The sequence below is a fragment of the Anolis carolinensis genome, unplaced genomic scaffold, assembly GCF_035594765.1.
Source record: "Anolis carolinensis isolate JA03-04 unplaced genomic scaffold, rAnoCar3.1.pri scaffold_13, whole genome shotgun sequence".
Classification (NCBI taxonomy): Eukaryota; Metazoa; Chordata; class Lepidosauria; order Squamata; family Dactyloidae; genus Anolis; species Anolis carolinensis.
This window is the reverse complement of record NW_026943824.1, coordinates 13,339,965-13,359,442: the sequence shown is the minus strand read 5'-3', so window position 1 is coordinate 13,359,442 and position 19,478 is coordinate 13,339,965. Positions and strand designations below refer to the sequence as shown.

At 41.6% G+C, this 19,478-nt stretch overlaps 1 protein-coding gene across 2 annotated transcripts in view; it reads right to left on the bottom strand.

The window, feature by feature from the left end:
* traf7 (TNF receptor associated factor 7) overlaps positions 1–19,478 on the bottom strand; it is a 38,004-nt gene that overhangs the window by 10,614 nt on the left and 7,912 nt on the right. For both annotated transcript variants that reach the window (XM_062964663.1, XM_062964664.1), the window contains exons 2-13: positions 18,575–18,692; positions 17,948–18,005; positions 17,410–17,501; positions 14,040–14,156; positions 12,607–12,699; positions 9,730–9,763; positions 8,554–8,737; positions 6,880–7,014; positions 5,039–5,256; positions 3,513–3,586; positions 1,455–1,503; positions 925–1,052 (exon numbers count right to left, since the gene is read on the bottom strand). In XM_062964663.1, coding sequence (XP_062820733.1) covers positions 925–1,052; positions 1,455–1,503; positions 3,513–3,586; positions 5,039–5,256; positions 6,880–7,014; positions 8,554–8,737; positions 9,730–9,763; positions 12,607–12,699; positions 14,040–14,156; positions 17,410–17,501; positions 17,948–18,005; positions 18,575–18,655 — 1,263 coding nt within the window. In that variant the 5' untranslated portion in view covers positions 18,656–18,692. The remainder of the gene's footprint in view (positions 1–924; positions 1,053–1,454; positions 1,504–3,512; positions 3,587–5,038; positions 5,257–6,879; positions 7,015–8,553; positions 8,738–9,729; positions 9,764–12,606; positions 12,700–14,039; positions 14,157–17,409; positions 17,502–17,947; positions 18,006–18,574; positions 18,693–19,478) is intronic.

Below are 19,478 nucleotides of genomic sequence, written 5' to 3'. Positions count from 1 at the left end.
TCGCTTATCCAACATTCTGCCGGCCTGTTTACGTTGGATAAGCGAGAATCTACTGTACTACTATTACTATGACTAATTAATATCAATAATAATAGAATCCTAGAGTTGTAAGGGACCTTCAAAGGCCACCCAGTCCTGCCCTTTGCCATGCAAGAATAATGCTACTACTATTACTACTAGTGATAATAAATAATAATAGAATCCTAGAGTCGGAAGGAATCCTTAAAGGCCATCCAGTCCAACCCCCTGCCATGCAGAAATACTCCTATTATTATTACTACTACTAAATAATAATAAAATCCTAGACTTGGAAGAGACCACAAGGGTCATCCAGTCCAACTCCCTTCTGCCAGGCAGGAAAAGCACAATCAAAGCACCCCCAACTGATGGCCATCTAACCTCTGCTTATAATAATAATAATAATAATAATAATAATAATAATTTATTACGGCAGCATTATTGCTATCACAATTTAATCCTCCATATTCGTTTGAGGTTAGGGACACAGGACCCACATAAAAATGAAATAAATCTTATTTTCTGACCTGCGAGAAAACTTTAGCAACTTCTAGGTCTTCCAGCAGGGCTTCTGCTGGAAATTGACCACAGAATAACACTGAATTCCTAAAGAGTCCTATTTTTATGTAATATCCTGTTTTAATGTTTGCATATTTGTATATTTTAAGTTGTACACTGATGCTTTTATGTTCATCCGCTTTGAGATAAAGCAGGGTTTAAATATAACAACAACAACGAAAACAACAATAATAAAGAGGTGTTCTCTCTAGGTGACCCTAGTTTCATTGGGGAACCCAGAGATTCCTAGAGAGGATACACCTGTGAATAATCCAATCTGCCAATGTGAACAACTGTATTTTCATTATAAAAAACTCTAAGGAGGGTCCGGCACAGGCTTCTTCCTACCTTAATAGTTTTGTCCGAAGAGCCACTAAAGAGCAAGTCCCCGATGGAATAGACGCACAAGCACCAGACGGGGCCCTGGTGCCCCACGAAGGTGCCTTTACACTTGAAGATCTGCTGGGGGTCGTACGCTGCAAAAAGGAAGGAGGCGGGAAGGCACACTGTCAGCATGAAAGTTAGGAAAGTGGGGCTCGGGTCAAGATACAAGACTAGTGGATACAATACCCGGGTTTAAAATGCCCTTTTCTTGACCTCAGAGCCCTAAGGACTATAGGGTTGCAATCCCCATCATCCCCAGATAACCAAGAGGGATGTGAGTTGTTGCCCATTAACATCCGGGGACCCGAACTGGGTAAAAACTGAAAAGTACCAACCCCTATGTTACAAATATTATAGATGCCCCCCCTGTATGCATGGCTTTTCCTCCGTCCACGGATTTTAAGGGCCCTTTGAAGGCAACCATAATAAGGCTGAGATGGCCTTCAATGGAAATGAGTTTATAATATCAACATGCAAAAAGGATATCAACTCACAGCCCAGGATCCCCATGTTCAGCCGAGCGTTGATGTGGGACAACTCGTCCTAAGGAGGCAAATGGAAGCACAATAAAGAAGCAGTCACAAACTGGGTTGTGATGCAGACATAACACTGAAGGTAGTAAGGACTGTAACATCCAGTATGAAGTCTAGGCCAGTGATGGCAAACTTATGACACGCGTGTCAGCACTGACACGCCTAGGCATTTTTGCTGACACACTGCCACATGCAGATTAATTGGATGACTACGTCTTTTGTGGCCAGATTTGGTGTGATTTCGTCCAGTGGTTTTGTTGTTTACTCCATGGGAATTATGCACATTACATTTATATATATATCATTCTATTATTATTCTATTATTATTGTAGTATATTATCATATTATTACTATTAAATTATTATATTATTAATTATTCATGACTACATCAAAACTACAATAGAGAGAAATCAGCATGGAAACTGCAAGAGGTACCATAGATCGTTGTACATGGAAATAAGGGTAGTAAATAGTTTTTGATTTATTAAATACAGTTATATATTACAATTATACATTTTTGTTATTTAAACTATACATATTGCGAAATTATGGGTTTTTTTCTCAAAGTGACACACCACCCAAATCATGCTAAGTTTTTTAGTGAATTTTGACACACCAAGTGCAAAAGTTTGCCCATCATTGGTCTAGGCCAGGGGTCCTCAAACTTTTAAAGCAGAGGGCCGGTCCACAATCCTTCAGACCGTTGAGGGGCCGAATTATCATTTGAAAAAAAATACGAACAAATTCCTATGCACACTGCATATGTCTTATTTGTAGTGCAATACAACAATAACAATTAAAGAACAATATTTAAAAATGAAAACAATTTTAACCAACATAAACCTATCAGGATTTCAATGGAAAGTGTGGGCCTGCTACTGGCCAATGAGATAGTCAAGTTAATTATGATTGTTGTTGTTGTGTGCCTTCAAATCATTTCAGACTTTGGGCGAGCCTAAGTCTAAAATTATTTATTTATTTATTTACTACCTTTATTTACTACATTTATATCCCACCCTTCTCAGCCCGAAGGGGACTCAGAGCAGCTGTATGTACAAACAATATATTATATTATTAGCATAGCACAATATTAGCATTATACATTACTATATTGAACGATACCACTATAAGGTAAGGGTAAAAGTCCAGTTGTGACCGACTCTGTGGGTTGGTGCTCATCTCCATTTCTAAGCCAAAAAGCCAGCGTTGTCCGTAGACACCTCCAAGGTCATGTGGCCGGCATGACTGCATGGAGCGCCCTTACCTTCTCGCCGGAGCGGTACCTATTGATCTACTCACATTTGCATGTTTTCGAACTGCTAGGTTGGCAGAAGCTGGAGCAACAGCGGGCGCTCACTCTGCTCCCCGGATTTGAACCTGCGACCTTTCAGTCCACACTATACTGTACCACTATACTGTAATATTATATGTAATATATAACATATAATTAATATTATTATATAGTATTATTATTAGTATTATATTATTATAATATTTTTATCAATATTATATGTATATACAAGAGCTGTTCGACAGTGGAACTCTCTCCCCGGGGCCGTGGTGGAGGCTCCTTCCTTGGAGGCTTTTAAGCAGAGGCTGGATGGCCATCTGTCGGGGGTGCTTTGAATGCGATTTCCTGCTTCTTAGCAGGGGGTTGGACTAGATGGCCCATGTGGTCTCTTCCAACTCTACTATTCTATGATTCTAATATATTATATTATTAAAACTGATATAAAATATTTTATTAAAAAACTGAGGGCGAGGGCCAGGTAAATGACCTTGGAGGGCCGCATCCGGCCCCCGGGCCTTAGTTTGGGGACCCCTGGACTTGGCCAAGGCTTCCTAAGTTCTCTAAGATGGGGGACTGCTGCCACTGGCCAATGCAGAAAGCAGGAAAAGTCCCAACCAGACAAAGCAAACGGAGTTTGGCATATATAGGAAGAGGAGGGATTTCCTCCCTATTATGATACTGGGTCACATACTTTATATTTGGGGAGGGAGGGAAGGAGGGAGACTCACGTTGAGCATGGAGGCGTCTCTCCGGAACTCCATCAAGTCTTCGCTCAGCTTACTCTGGTTCTCATCCAGGACGTCTAGAAAGAAAATACAATGTAGGGGATGCAGGTAAAATGCCCACTGGGTCAGAGTTCCATCCCACAGTCCCCAACCCATTTCAGGTCTACAGCTTGTAAATAACACACCGAGCAGCAAAGTAAGTCCAAAATCCCAAGTTCTACATTTCTGCCACCACAAGGTCACCATTTACCCATATTTCATTGTGTAATAGTCGCCACCACATCATAGTTGCACTCCTATTTTCTGGGTGTGGCCAAATTGATATTTTTGGGTTCCTCGCATAATAGTCACAGAGTTGTTTGAGCCTGATTTCACCTTCCTCCTCCCAAGGCAAACAAGTTTAAAAACTATGAAAAGGGGATCTCTGGAGCTCTCCTCTTCCCTCTGAGGCCTTAAGGCAGTTTATAAAACCTGAAACCAAGGCCTCTGGAACTTCAATCTTCCCTCCTTCCTCCAAAGAGCCCCTTTTCAGATTTTGCAAACTGCCTTAAGGCCTTCAGAGAAAGAAGAAAGGGAGGGAGGAGATTTTCCTTACTTATTCATCTGAGGCAAAGCAGTTTATAAAAGCAAGCAAACTCATCTCAACAGACAAAGAGATAATGGAGGAATTTAGGAAATATTATAAAAAAATTGTATTCAAAAGATAGTATAAGTAAAGAAGACATAACGACCTATATAAATAAATTTAGATTTCAGAAAGTGGACGATGGAACAAGGGAACAATTAAATAAAGATATATCTGAGGAGGAAATAGAAAAAGCGATTAAAAAAATGGATTCAGATAAAGCTCCTGGCCCAGATGGATATACGGCTGGGTTTTACAAAACATTTAAACAAGAATTAACACCTTTATTAAAAAAGGTACTAAATGATGACAAAACAGAAAAATCCAGAAACATGGTCAAAGGCAGAAATAGTTTTGATTCATAAAGATGGAACATGTGAAACGGAGATTAAAAATTATAGACCAATTTCTCTCCTAATACTGACTATAAGATTCTGGCAAATATCCTGGCTGAAAGAGTTAAAAAAAAATTAAGAAGATGGATTGAAGAAGACCAAACAGGATTTTTACCAAATAGATTTATGAAGGATAACATAAGGCTAGTATTAGATTTAATAGAATATTATGAACTGAACCATCAGAAAGAATTTGCCATACTGGCTTTGGACGCATAAAAGGCAAACATTCAATGCCATCATTAAGATAACACAATAATAACATTTCCTTTGTCTTGGAGATAAAGCAGTTTACTTAAAAAGCAAAGCCTGAAGAATAAAAGGCAGATTTGTTTTCATCACATAATAGGCGCACCCCCCCCCCTTTTCCCCAGGATAAAAAGTACAATTATGATGTAATGAAATATGGTATCCTAAGACGCACACCAATGGCGTCACGTGGGACTTTCAGGAGTGAGTTATGCCAATAGAAGACCCAGCTGGGCCTCTCCACCTCTTTGGAGACTCACCAAACTTCAGCTCCAGGTTCTTCTCCAGCTGGTCGATCTTCTCGGAGAGCTTGCCCAGCATGGAGCGCAGGAAGGCGATCTCCTGGTCCTTCTGGGCCATGGCCACCTGCATCTCATGGAAGCGGTCGTCCGTCTGCTGCAAGAACTCCTTCAGGCCCTCAAATTTGCACGTCTCCAAATGGGTCTCGTAGGTGTCCTGGTTCCCGATAAAGGTGCACCTGAAGGATGGGAGGGGAGCCATCAGACAGTGAATGGGGACGCAGTGGCCGCTGTGACAGCAAAGCCTGTGGCTTTCCTGCTGTTGGGAAACGACTGGAGGATTCCATAGGTTGCAAGACTACCTCCACCAACAAAAATACACATGGCACACCTGCAATTCTAAGACGCGTCCCACTCCTAGAGATATTGACATAGGGGGGAAAGTGTGTCTTAGATTGGAAGAAATACCGTCATTTAATAATTAAATAATCCCAATGAGATTAGATTGTCCCCCTCCCTCTTAGCATTAAGGAAACATCTTAAGACTTGGTTATTCAAGCAGGCATTTGATGAATAACAGAAATCTGGGAATCTGGAAGTGGTTAAAGACACTTTGGGATCGATGCAAGGCCTAAAGGTTTAATGCTGGGTCTGTGATTGTTGTTACAGTTTTATAATTTTAATGGGTTTAATCTACTGTTATATGTCTATTGATTTGATATGTGACTTTTATCCATGTGAGACACTGAATTTTTGTCACTGATTATGTTGTGAACCGCTTTGAGTCCCCCCAGGGTGAGAAAAGCAGTATATAATAAAAATAAATAATTCCTGAGAGCACCGCCAGCATAGCCAGTGGTCCAGGTTGCTGGCTTGCAGTCCGGTGGAGGCTCTTTTTTTGGAGGCTTTTAAACAAAGGCTGGATGGCCATTTGCCGGGAGGGCTTTGATGGTGCCTTTCTGGCCTGGCAGGTTGAATTGGATGGGGTCTCTTCAAACTTTAGGATTCTATGATTCAAGAGGCTGGATGGCTATCTGTCGGTAGGGCTTTCATAAATAATAATCATAATAATAATAATAGGTAAAGGTAAAGGTTTCCCTTGACGTTAAGTCCAGTCATGTCTGACTCTGGAGGGTTGGTGCTCATCTCCATTTCTAAGCTGAAGAGCCGGCGTTGTCCGTAGACACCTCCAAGGTCATGTGGCCGGCATGACTGCATGGAGCGCCCTTACCTTCCCGCCAGAGCGGTACCTATTGATCTACTCACATTGGCATGTTTTCAAACTGCTAGGTTGGCAGAAGCTGGAGCTAATAGTGGGCACTCACTCCGCTCCCAGGATTTGAACCTGCAGCCTTTTAGTCTGCAAGTTCAGCAGCTCAGTGCTTTAACACACTTCGCCACCGGGGTTCCAATAACAACAACAACAACTACTACTACTACTACTTTATATACCGCTCTATCTCCTCGAGAGGACTCAGGGTGGTTTTCATGGTGCTTTTCTTGCATGAAGGCAGAAAGGGGTTGGATTAGATGGCCCCTGGCATTCCTTCCAACTCTAGGATTCTATGATTCAGAGGCTGGTTGGCTATCTGTCAGGAGGGCTTTAATGGTGCTTTTCCTACATGAAAGCAGCATGGGATTGGATGGATGGCTGCTCCCAACTTTGGGATTTGGGGCTGCTCCCAACTTTAGGATTCTAAGCTCTGGGGAGCCACAGACATCAAATTGTTTCTAAAATAATTTCTAAAATAACAATCTGGTAGAAGGCTCAGCAATCTGTGAGTAGGGAAAGTTGCGAAAGGGATAATCCGCTCCGAGCCCATTCCCAACTTCTCTGCCCTTTCAGAAGGGTTTCCACTCACCCGTATTTGGAATGGGGGCACTTGATGTGTTCGCACTCCTTCAGGTGGGCCTCCAGGTTCATCTTGAGAAGCGGCGGGCAGTTGGGGTTGTTGGGGCAGCGCACGGGCCGGTAGTCGCAGCTGCCCTCATGGTCCCTGGGAAAGGAACAGGGTCAGAACAGTCAGAAGAGGAAGACCTTACCCCACTTTCACCCTATCCCAGGAGAGGTACAAACCTCAGCCACAAGGCCCCAAATGCAGGAATACTTACTTTACATGTTTATTTATATACTCAAAGTGTGAACAATGGGAAATACAATGCAATTTAAAACCTAAAGACTATAAAAATTAAAACAGAATTAAATTGAGAACTATCTAAGAATGAACAATTAACAGGATTAAACTACCGTATATACACGAGTATAAGCCGACCCAAATATAAGCCGAGGCACCTAATTTTACCACAAAAAGTGGGATAACTTATTGTCCCAAGAATAAGCCGAGGGTGGGAAATGAAGCAGCTACTGGTAAATTTCAAAATAAAAATAGATACCAATAAAATTACATTAATCGAGGCATCAGTAGGTTAAATAATGTATATATATGGATATAGATATAAAGGTACAGTAGAGTCTCACTTATCCAATATTCGCTTATCCAACGTTCTGGATTATCCAACGCATTTTTGTAGTCAATGTTTTCAATATATCGTGATATTTTGGTGCTAAATTCATAAATACAGTAATTACTACATAGCATTACTCCGTATTGAACGACTTTTTCTGCCAAATTTGTTATCTAACATGATGTTTTGGTACTTAATTGGTAAAATCATAACCTAATTTGATGTTTAATAGGCTTTTCCTTAATGCCTCCTTATTATCCAACATATTCGCCTATCCAACATTCTGACGGCCCGTTTATGTTGGATAAGTGAGACTCTACTGTACATGGATCAATATGTATATAGGATTAGCAAAGACCTGCAAACATATGAGGGGAAAATTCATATATAAAATTAATGTATATAGATAGACAGATACAGATACATAAGTATATAGGGATTGCAAATGCATGCAGGGGGTTAATGCCTATATATCTGTAGGAGAGTTTAACAAATATTTCAGGGGGAAATGCTTTTATAAGATTAATGGATATATATTTTTCTTCTTCCTGACTTGCAAGGGCGTCTTTCCCTTTTCAAAACATTTCCTTGGTTAAGAGCGAGGGAGGCTTTGGAAAACACACTGATAGGGGAGGTGAAGAGAGAAATATATCATATATTGCAAGCAATGGCCTTCAGGTTCTGTTGCCCGGCCTTAGCCTTGACCCCATTATAAGCCGAGGGAGGCTTTTTCAATTAAAAAAAAAAGAGCTGAAAAACTCGGCTTATCTTCGAGTATATATGGTAGGTGTTTAGCAAGGTTCAAAGTAAATTCTTGGACTGAAGAGGGGTGGAGGTTTAAATGTGGAATATATAGCAACCTCCCATATTAATCACAGCCAGCTGAAAAAGACAAGAGAAAATACCAGCTGGGTCCTTTAAAATACTGGGGTGAACCATAATATTTTATAATATTATGTCATATTTCAGATGTGATGCTTTTACGACAGCTTAAGATTTGTCTTAGTACTGCACTGCATGTTTAACACCACCAATTAATTACTACTGAAATATTTAAGAACCAGACTTACTTCCTGACACTCAGCTTAATGGTGAAGGGGCAGCCGTGGGGGTCCACCTCGAAGACCGGAGGCTTGCCACTGGCAACGGGGCGGCAGCCGTACTTGCAGTGGATGAAGAGCTCCCCAATCTGCTCCGCGACAGCAATGTTGTTGACCACCACTGTCAGTTTGGCATTGTCTACCGGACACTTCTCTGTGGAAGAAGGGCAACCGTTGCCTTCATAAGCAGATACAGATACAACCAACAAGAAAATAAATAAAATCTGCCTCAGAGGGTCATGGGAGTCTCCTTCTCTGGAGGCTTTTAGCAGAGAGCTTTGGTTGTGTCTTCCTGGCAGAATGGGAGTGGATTGGATGGCCTGTAGGGGTCTCTTCCAACTCTAGGAGTCTATGGAAGTCTTTAAACAGCGGCTGTATGGTCATCTGTCGGGAGAGCTTTGACTGTATCATTATGACAGAGTGGAGTTAGACTGAATGGCCTTTGGGAATCTCTTCCAACTTTAGGATTTGAATATGTCAATCTCCTTCCTTGGAGGCTTTTAAGCAGAGGCTAGATGGCCATCTGTTGGGAGGGCTTGGATTGTGCTTTTCCTGTCTGGTAGAAGGGGGTTAGATTGGATGGCCTTTAGGGGTCCCTTCCAACCCTTTGGGTTCTGCTTTGGGGATCTAGGCAATTCTTTATGGGTGGAAAAAGGGAAACATACATAAAGCAGATGAGATAATATCCAGTGGTATATGGCCCTCATCACAGTAAAAGTAAAGTATTAGTAGTAGTATTAATATTAATATATTATTATTATTATTATTATTATTATTATTAATAATAATAATAATAATAATAATAATAATAATAATAATAATAATACTTGCCCACCTCTCCTTGACCCTACAGCATGAGCACAATGTGGTTAAAACAGCAAGGTAAAACAAAACCCTAGTAAAATACATATAAGAAATACACACAGATAATATGGAGACTAACATTTACCAATAGAATGAAGGTTAAAATTCAGAAGTTAAAGAGAAAAAAGCCAAGAAAAAAATAATGAAAATGTGGATGGATGGATGGATGGATGGATGGATGGATGGATGGATGGAAGGAAGGAAGGAAGGAAGGAAGGAAGGAAGGAAGGAAGGAAGGAAGGAAGGAAAGAAGATAAAATGGTCATGTTTTCTAGCACCTACCAGAAGTTAAGGCACATCTCCTGCAAAATGTGTGCTGCAGAGAAAATGCAAAACAAAACAACAAATATTTATTACGTTTTTAAAACTTCTATGTTTTCTGCTGTCCTGCAGACTAGGACGCGGAACAATGGCTTCAAACTACAGGAAAGGAGATTCCACCTGAACATCAGGAAGAACTTCCTCACAGTGAGAAGGGCTGTTCGGCAGTGGAACTCTCTGCCTCAGACTGTGGTGGAGGCTCCTTCTTTGGAATCTTTTAAACAGAGGCTGGATGGCCATCTGTTGGGGGTGCTTTGAATTTCCTGCTTCTTGGCAGGGGGTTGGATTGGATGGCCCATGAGGTCTCTTCCAACTCTTACTATTTTATGATTCTATGATTCTATAGTACTACAGTGAATGTAGAACAAGTTAAATTAAGAACAGATAGGTACAATAAAGAAGAACAATATAAGTACAAAAGACCATCCAACTCTCCCTGGTCACTATAATCCTACAAACCGGATTTCAAAGTGATGGAATTATATTTTTTCCAGACAATTTCCCAACATTAAGCAGAAATTCGGAGGAATGCAACGGCAAACTCCCTCTTAACAAAAAAAAAAACCTATGATAGGTTTGCATGGCCAATAAATGGAGTTTTAGGCTCATAGTGGCCTCTGTCTGGAGTTTTATTAAGACCATAACGCAAGGGATTTTTCCTGCTTGAGTCAAAGCAGAAAGGGGTTGACCGTGGCCTCAATGGAAAGACTAAAGGAACTATATATACATCAGGATATATTGCCACATATGAGTTTAGGTATGGCTGAATCTTTCTGAAAATAGCATTTTAAATTTCTGTTCAAATCTCTTTATAGATCTGAAAATGCAAAATGAACAATGGTGCGATAAACTCAGCCATTTCCCTGGCTTGGCACATTATTTTATACTTTGAACGTTTTGGCTTATTCAGGATGCATCGAGAGATGGCTGGGCCAAGGGGCAATAAAACGGGCCCCGCATTTAAGGCCCTGCTGCCCACACCAAAGCAAACACCAGCCGGACAATTTCAGGATGCAGAGAAACAGTACAGAGGGAGGGAAGGGGCACCCTGTGGGGGTTTTGGTCAGGATTCAGCCTGCAGCTAAGACTATCGCAGCCTCCTGCTTCCCTTTCCTGCCCCAAACAGCTGTAAAAAAGGGCCAGAGAGGCCAAAACACAGCCAGCGGCTTCCTCCAGCCGTCACCACCTCCCTCCCTATGAGAAAAAGGCAAAGGATGGCTGGGAATATTATAAAAGGGAAAAGAGCTATTCAATCAGGGAATATAGATTGCCTTGGAGTTCAGTCAAGTCTCCTTCCCTGGAAGTTGGAATCTGTTGGAAAGAATTGGATGGTGTCTTCCTGTCTGGCAGAAAAGGGTTGGACTAGATGACCTTTGGGGTATCTTCCAATTCTATGAATCTATAATCATCATCAGTCCATCATCATGAATCTATAGTCATCATCATGTCCATCATTATGAATCTATAATCATCATCACCTCCTTCTCTGGAGGTTTTGAAGCAGAGGTTGGATGGACATCTGTCAATAGGGTTTTGATTGTGTCTTCCTGTCTGGCAGAAGGGGGTTGGACTGGATGGCCCTTGGAGACTCTACCAAACCTATGAATCTATAAGCATGTTTTTAAAAGTAATAATGATGGAGTTTTCTTCTCTGGAGGTTTTGAAACACAGTCTAGATGGCCATCTGTTGGAAGGGCTTGGATTGTGTCTCCCTTTATGGCAGAAGGGGTTTGGACTAGATGGCCTTTGAGGGTCTCTAGGAATCTATCATCCAGAGTTTGGAGGACCATCTCTCAGGAAGGCTATGATGGTGTCTTCCTGTCTGGCGGAAAGGGGTTGGACTAGATGGCCTTTGGGGTATCTTCCGACTCTATGGATCTGTAATCAACATCATCACCATGTTTGCTAATAATAATGATGATGGAGCCTGCTTTTCTGGAGGTTTCCAAAGCAGCGGCTGGATGGCCATCTGTTGGGGGTTTTTTATGGTGTCTTCCTTCGTGGCAGAAGGGGGTTGGACTGGATGACCTTTGGAGATCTTTTCCAACTCTATAAAAAGGACATTTGCCTCCTGCGGAAGGAGGGATGCAACTCCAGATTCCCCAACAGCCTTTCCCAGCAACATACTCCTTTCCTAATATTTATTTATTTATTATATATTTACGACATTTCTATCCCGTCTTTCTCAACTCAAGGCGGCTATAGTTTGAGTGCCACTCAGATTCGACACTATGGGCTACACAAAAACCAAAGAAAACATATGAGTGTGTTCCCCAGCACTCCAGGTTCCCCAAGAGCATTTCACAGAACATATTCCTTTTCTAATAGTTTGAGTGTCACTCAGATTAGACACTACGGGCTATGCAAAAACCAAAGAAAACATACAGCAGCGTATCTGGGATAGTGAGCTGCGAAATGACATAAATACACCTTCCTTTTCCCATTTCCAAAGACAATGAGAGAGCCCTTTTTCCCGCAAGGCATGTGAGAAATCTAAATATCTTAAAATATACGTAGGAAAGCGTCCTCTTTGACCAAATTCAATGGACAGGGGTGAAGATATATGCAGAATAATATGTTGCCAAAGCCTATGTTCCTTTGAGATCGAGGCATTTGAAGCTGTGAGACACATCTGATTCTTTCTATCGAGACGTTCTTTCAGCAATATTTTATTAGAAGTATAACAGGAAGATCTGAAAGGTTTTGCACTGATTATCTGAACAGTTTCCTGAAATTACAGCCAAAGTTGGCAGTCTCTGTGCAGCAGCAATAACAGTTTGCCAGATACCACCACTGTCTTCAAAAGTTCCAGGCCTATGTGTCTATGGGATTCCTTACCCCGCAAGTTGTGATCACTGGATCTTTGAACACACTGCAACACAACTGGCAGCAGAGCTTCACCGAGGGCTGCTCCGCAAACACCAATGGTTCCTGCAAAGAGAAAGGGAATCGCAAACAAAGTCAGGGCAAAATAGGAAGGGAATTGTTGCTCAGATGCAGCACAGAGGACACAAGAGCCAAAACCAATAAATAACAAGCAGATTATTCACTCCCAAGTCGGGATCCATCTGCAAACAATGGAAAGGCTTGTAATTGCCAGTCTTTTGCAGCCTGCAACTGGAGCCAACAGCAACCAGCCTTCCAAAAATATGGGACATTTTAATACTGTTGCGTTTTATTTCCGTTCTAACCTATGGCACCCCGCCTTGAGTCGCAAGAAGAGGGAGGTTGTTGTTATTATTATTATTATTATTATTTAGCAGGATTAAATTGTTGCAAGCTCAGCAATAAGGCAAGGCATGAATGTTTCAAAAAGAACTTAGAAAATAAATTATTTTAACAAACATCATATCCTTCATTTAGTTGACAAGGTTTTTAAAATGTTTTATTTTAAAACATTTAAAACACAATGCAATTATATTCCAAGTTCTATATCCCCTCCCCCTCCCATCGCTCACATCTATATATATAAAAGGGTAATGAAATTTCGGCCTAGGACAAAACAAAAATACACATCCCAGAAACACTAAACTTGGCAGCACAACCCCTCATCCATGCCTCTACATTCATACAACCAAAAGAAAAGAAAAATAAAGTCCTAATTAGAGGGAGAGGAATAATAGTTTTTATCCAATTGCTGCCAGTTAGAAGGCTAAACTTCGCCCACTTGGTCTCCTAGCAACTCACTCAGCCCAGGGGACAGGCAGAGTTAGGCCTCATTTAGGCCTCTTCTACACTGCCTATAAAATACAGATTATCTGATTTTAACTGGATTATATGGCAGTGTAGACTCAAGGCCCTTCCACACTGCTATATAACCCATTTATAATGGACTTAATGTCAGGGGGAAACCTTTACCCTTTACCTTAACTACCACCAATTCCTCAATACTTTATTTCCCATACCACCATACTTCGCCACAGCAACACGTGGCCAGGCACAGCTAGTAGCATTATAAAAAGCCGTCAATTCCAATTTTATCTATTACATCAAAATATTGTAATTTTTTTTCTAATTGTCCACAATCTTTCTTAGTGGTTTAAATTCGCCTTTGCTTTTACCAACGAAGCTCATAAATGGCTTCAGTGTGCTATCAAATAGTTTCCTTCGTTTCCCTTTTGGCTCATCTCAATTGATAGGTTAACTTCCTCATGTTAAACCATTCTTTATGGACAAATTCTCTAGTTTTTTCCAGGAAGACGAGTGTCTTTTTAAGGAAGCTGTCCCAGACCTCTTTTAAGGAAGTTTTCCCAGACCTCCCAAATACCTACTGGCTCCTCCTCCTCTTCGTGGAGAGAGAAAGTGGAACGCAGGGACATGTTGGACTCGGAGTGCAAGGAGCGGACGGAGATGGCGGAGTCGGAAAGACGTGGAGTGTTGATGGGGGGCTGCAGAGAAACAGAGATAATCTGAATGAAGTTATAGAAATTCAACCACTCTTGTCCTGGCTACCTAAGTTTGGAAATGTTTAATACACTCTAAGAATATTCTGACTCTGTGAGTACTCCCTAAAACCTACCTTTCCATATACTGCAAATCATAGAATCACAGAGGCAGAAGACACCTCAAAAGCCATCTAATCCAACTCCTTGATGCCACAATCAAAGCACCCCTGACAGATTGCCACCCAGCCTGTTTGAAAGCCTCCAAAGGAAGAGCTTCCACCAAACTCCGAGGCAGAAAGTTCCATTGTTGAACAGCTCTTCTTATGATCAGGAAGTGCTTCCTAAGGTTCAGGTGGGATCTCTTTTCCTGTCATTTGAACCCATTGCTCCACTGAGTCCTAGTCTCCAGGGCAGCAGAAAACAAGTCTGCTCCCTCTTGCTTTTGAAAACCTTTCAAATATTCATTCATGGAGTTTTTCCCCTAGCAAATTTTGTCTTCTTATTTTTCACCAGGAATCCCTGCACACTTCCAAGAAAACATACACAACTTCACTTCTTCATTTCACTTCACTTTATTTCTTAATTAGTCGCTCTCCACCAAAGTGCTCTTAGCGACTTACAATTTAAAATATCATTCCACAATATAAAAACATTCAACATAAAAACATTCAACATAAAAACATTCAACCTAAAAATATTCAACAGTGACTATTTGGCAACTTAGATCTGATTTACCTAAATGCACAACCAAACAGCCAAGTCTTGAGCGCTTTTCCAAAAGGTCGCAACTCCGATATTGCTCTAACATATGGAGGCAATGAGTTCCACAGAATTAGAGCATAGATCGAAAAAGCTCTACGCCTTGTAGCTTCCAGGTGTACCTCCCTAGGGCCCGGTACGTATAGGAGATTTTCCTGGGAGGATCGAGGTGACCACTGATGGAAGAAAGGAATGAGGCGGTCCCTAAGATATAATGGTCCTTGGCCATTTCGAGCTCTAAACTCTTTCCCCTCCCCGTCCCTTTCTTCCTGCAAAATCAAAAAGTTGAATCCAGTAGTTTTCCTGAACTCCGACAGAGTCCTTATTTCCTGAGCTCCTCCTTCAGCCGACGGCTCCTTAATTGTGGAAGCGGAAGACAATGACGAGTCTTCGAAGAACTCTCAAACGGGCCAGAAAAACCTCCCTTTCGGCCTCTCTGATTTTTCTACGTTCAAGCTCACCTTCCCAACATGGACCCTTGGGCTACTCTGTCCAAAATATGACCCAATCCCTTACCAAAGGCTTAACATGCTTCTTTCCCAGACCTTCTACTCTTTCAGGGAGCGCTTGCTGCCCGGCGGCTCCTTTCCTGGCCTCTGCCAAATCTCTTTTTGTGTCAGGAGACTTCCTCCTATTCAATCTGCTCTGGGTTCTGCTTTGCAGCTTCCTGTTTTGGGGGGGTGGGTCGGGGTGGGGAAACCCAGTGGGCGCAATGCCCACCAATCATTAAGCCGGGACGGCCCTTGCGTTTGCTGGGACTGGCTAGGAATGGGATGTCGCCTGAAGAATCACATACACAGCTTGCAGCTTTTCAACCAATGCTTTTCAACCAAAGCTTGAGTGACCTGAGAGTTGGAAGTGAAGACTTATATATACTGAGCATCTAGGAAGTCAATACTTAATATACTGAGCAACTAGGGACAGACGGAACCCTGCGCTGCGTGCTTCCTGTCTTGCTTTTCACTTTTGTTTTGTAGATCAAGGTGTTTTGCTTCCTGTAATTTCTTCCTTCTTCCCAAAAGGACTTAGTAAAGGTAAAGGTTTCCCCTGATGTCAAGTCCAGTCATGTCTGACTCTGGGGGTTGGTGCTCATCTCCATTTCTAAGCTGAAGAGCCGGCGTTGTCCGTAGACACCTCCAAGGTCATGTGCCTAGCATGACTGCATGGAGCGCTGTTACCTTCCCGCCAGAGCGGTACCTATTGATCTACTCACATTGGCATGTTTTCGAACTGCTAGGTTGGCAGAAGCTGGAGCTAATAGCAGGCACTCACTCCGCTCCCAGGATTTGAACCTGCGACCTTTCGGTCTGCAAGTTCAGCAGCTCTTCGCCACTGGGGCAAAAGTCTTTAGGGTGCTTTATTATACTTTACTTCAGACAAGAGCACTGTGAAGCCTCTCTCTGCTTACACAGAGACACAAATAACTTTCGTTTGCCTATCTACTCTTTAATCTGAGATGGAGTACCTGCACACAACAAAAGTAAGTTTTAAGATCCCCTTATAGAACTTAAGACTCTAGTAGGCTTTTACAGAAAGATATGGACCTAAGCCATATATAATTTTTTATAGATCGTAACTAGAACTTTGAACTGGTTGCCAGTGAAACAATTTTGACAAGTGTTACCATATTTCTTTGATTCTAAGATGCCACTGATGGTAAGATGCATGCTCATCTCAGTACCACCAATGAGGTGAAAGCTTTATTTCTAGATATAGAAAAACACTTGCGCTTCTAAGAAACACCCCATTTTGAGATATGAGGAAATACAGTTTATGCTCCCTGCTCCTCTCCCCAGTCAGCACTTTGGGCCTGCTGAGATTTCCAAACAGTTTCCAAAGGTTTCAGGCAAGCCCCCACCCTGGTAGCATTCAGAAAGAGCTTGAAAACCTGGCTCTTCACTCAGGCCTTTGGATAAAGATTGCTCATCCCCATAACAATCCTGTATCTGTGACCATTATTGTACCGGTTTGCACTTTTTACCTTTGTCAGCTTGATATAGACACAGGATCTATTCCCATCCCAATTTGCACTTCCAAGAATTTGCAGCACTTTATCAGTCACCTCGTGTTTACAATATTTATATGGTGCACCTTACCCAGTCTACTTTTACAACCTCTCCGTTTTAATGCATATTTTTATTAGTTCTTCTCATTTGTTTTTATTGGCTAATGTTTAAATTTTTATAATTGTGCATGTCTCTTGTCATGTTTTATATTGCTATTGTTTTTATTCGGGCTTGGCCCATGTAAGCCGCCCTGAGTCCCCTTTGGGGAGATAGAGGCGGGTATAAAAATAAAGTTGTTGTTGTTGTTGTTGTTGTTATTATTATTATTATTATTATTATTATTATTATTATTATTATTATTATTATTATTACATTAAAGGCAGTCCCATGAAGAGTGTGTTACAGTAGCCCAAATTCAATGCAATCAAGACACCACCAGATTTGGCTCCTCAACGAGCATTTCCTCCAAGTGTAAGCTTTGAGGCACATACCATGCTGTCATCCTCATCGCGCGGGGAATAAGTGAGAGTGCTGGAAGAGGAAGGCGTCCGGCGGTGCTTTTGGAAGGTACTGGTCCCATCCGCTAGAAGGAGGACGACAAAACCATCAGATATTCTGTAACACGTCAGCTTCCTATACTCCAGACCCATTCTCCAACTATGATAACCATTTCTAATTACAGTAGATCTTTTTTTTCCCCCTGACCCCATGAGGCAATTCTTTGGTTTGCTTCAAGCCACTATGTCAGTGGTAAACAAACTTTGGTCTTCTGGGTGTTTTGGACTTCAGCTCCCAGGAACTGCAGCCAGTTCAGCCAATAGCTAGGAATTCTGGGAACTGAAGTCCAAAACACTTGGAGGACTGAAGTCTGAGAATATCTGTAGTTTTACAAAGGTTTCTGAGCTTTTCAAACCAATGAGAACCAAAATAAATTTGGCAGTTTTACAACCCTTCACATTCCTATCAAAGCCAGCAAAATTGTAAAATTATCTTGGTTCCCTTGATAAGAATATGTTGCTTAGGACTGACCTTTAGTGATGGTGGTCACGGCGGCGTACGTCGGGCCAAAGGTGGTCTCCATTCTTGTCTGTAAGAAAGAGAAAACACTTCTCTATTAATACTCCACAGCCAGAAAATAATGGAACAAGGTTACAAAGAAAGAAAACCAAACCAAACCAAAACAAAATGAAAAGAAAACAAAAAAGGGGAAAGATACCCACAAAAAATTGCAACAAAATGTGATCACATTTGTAAAAGAATGGCACTAAGGATGAAAATAACAGCTCTGTACTGTATTTTAAGAGTGTTTGATCTCTTTGATTTAATATTATACCCAGCCTCAACTCACAAGAAAAAGTGGGCAATAAATATATTGTTGTTGTTATTGTTTTTAAACTGACCCAAAACCATGTTCAATGGAAAAAATCTTATTTTGTGTGTGGTTGCTTGGTGCAGAATACTGCATTTCCCACATAATTAACAATACTTCTAGGGTGAAAATATTATTTCTTCTGTGGAACACACGTCTCCCTACACCAAAAAAATGCTATAATCGGGAGATTTATTTATGTGCCACATTTTCACTTGGCAGATTTGGATGTAAAAGAACATTTTCGCCAAAAGAAATGCAACCAGAATCCCATGCCCATCTCTTACCCCGTTATTGTTTTCCGAGGAAGGACTAGTGGTCGCAGTGCTGGGGAACCGGTTGTAGCGAGCGTTCTTGTTGGCGCTCATAATCTAGCCCCACATCGGAAGGTCACCGGAGCCACCTCTGAAAGGAAAAAAAGGACGGTATCACACAAAGATATCAGTCATGGAAAAATAGTCGTTACTGAGGCATGTGTTTTTTTATCTCAGTTTAGGAGAAGTAAGGAAGGCTGGGTGCCATGCCATACTGTTCTTTGGCATTCCCCACTGCCTCTTAACTGAAGCATCCGCCACACTTTACATAATGGAAGGTCTGGGCCTACAATGGGATCACTGTCAGACAGCTCAGAAGGTAAAACTAAGTTTAAAAGATATCTTTTTAAAACAACCAAACAAAGCTGCAAAGTCAGATGCAAGTTCCATGTAAGTTCATAAAGCCAGATGCTGAAAGGTTTTTGAAAAAGAGACAAACACGCAATATGAAACAATCTCTCGGCCCATTCTGACCCTCATGCCTTCCTTTCCTCTGACTCAACATCAAATGACCAGGAATAAGTGGATGGGGGCCATAAAAGTTTTTTTTCCTTCCCCCTTCCTTCCTTTTTTGCATGCTAAAGAATGAATATGCTCATTTTTCATTGAATCAATACAATGTAAAAATCTAGTGTTCCTAAATTATGCCCAAGGCTTCCCCTGGACTCTGGCTGGACTATAAACCAATGATAAGGAAGCCAGATCTGCCAGACATTGAGGAGGTGAACCTGATACAGAGTTCAGCCTGAGCGAAGCTCTTCCCCTGCTACTAAAATCCACTGAAGCTGAATGATAGGAGATTGCAGACCTTGCTGCCACAGGATGTAGCACTGGACTCATTCAAGAAAGGCTTGAAGAAACCCATGGAAGTTAATGT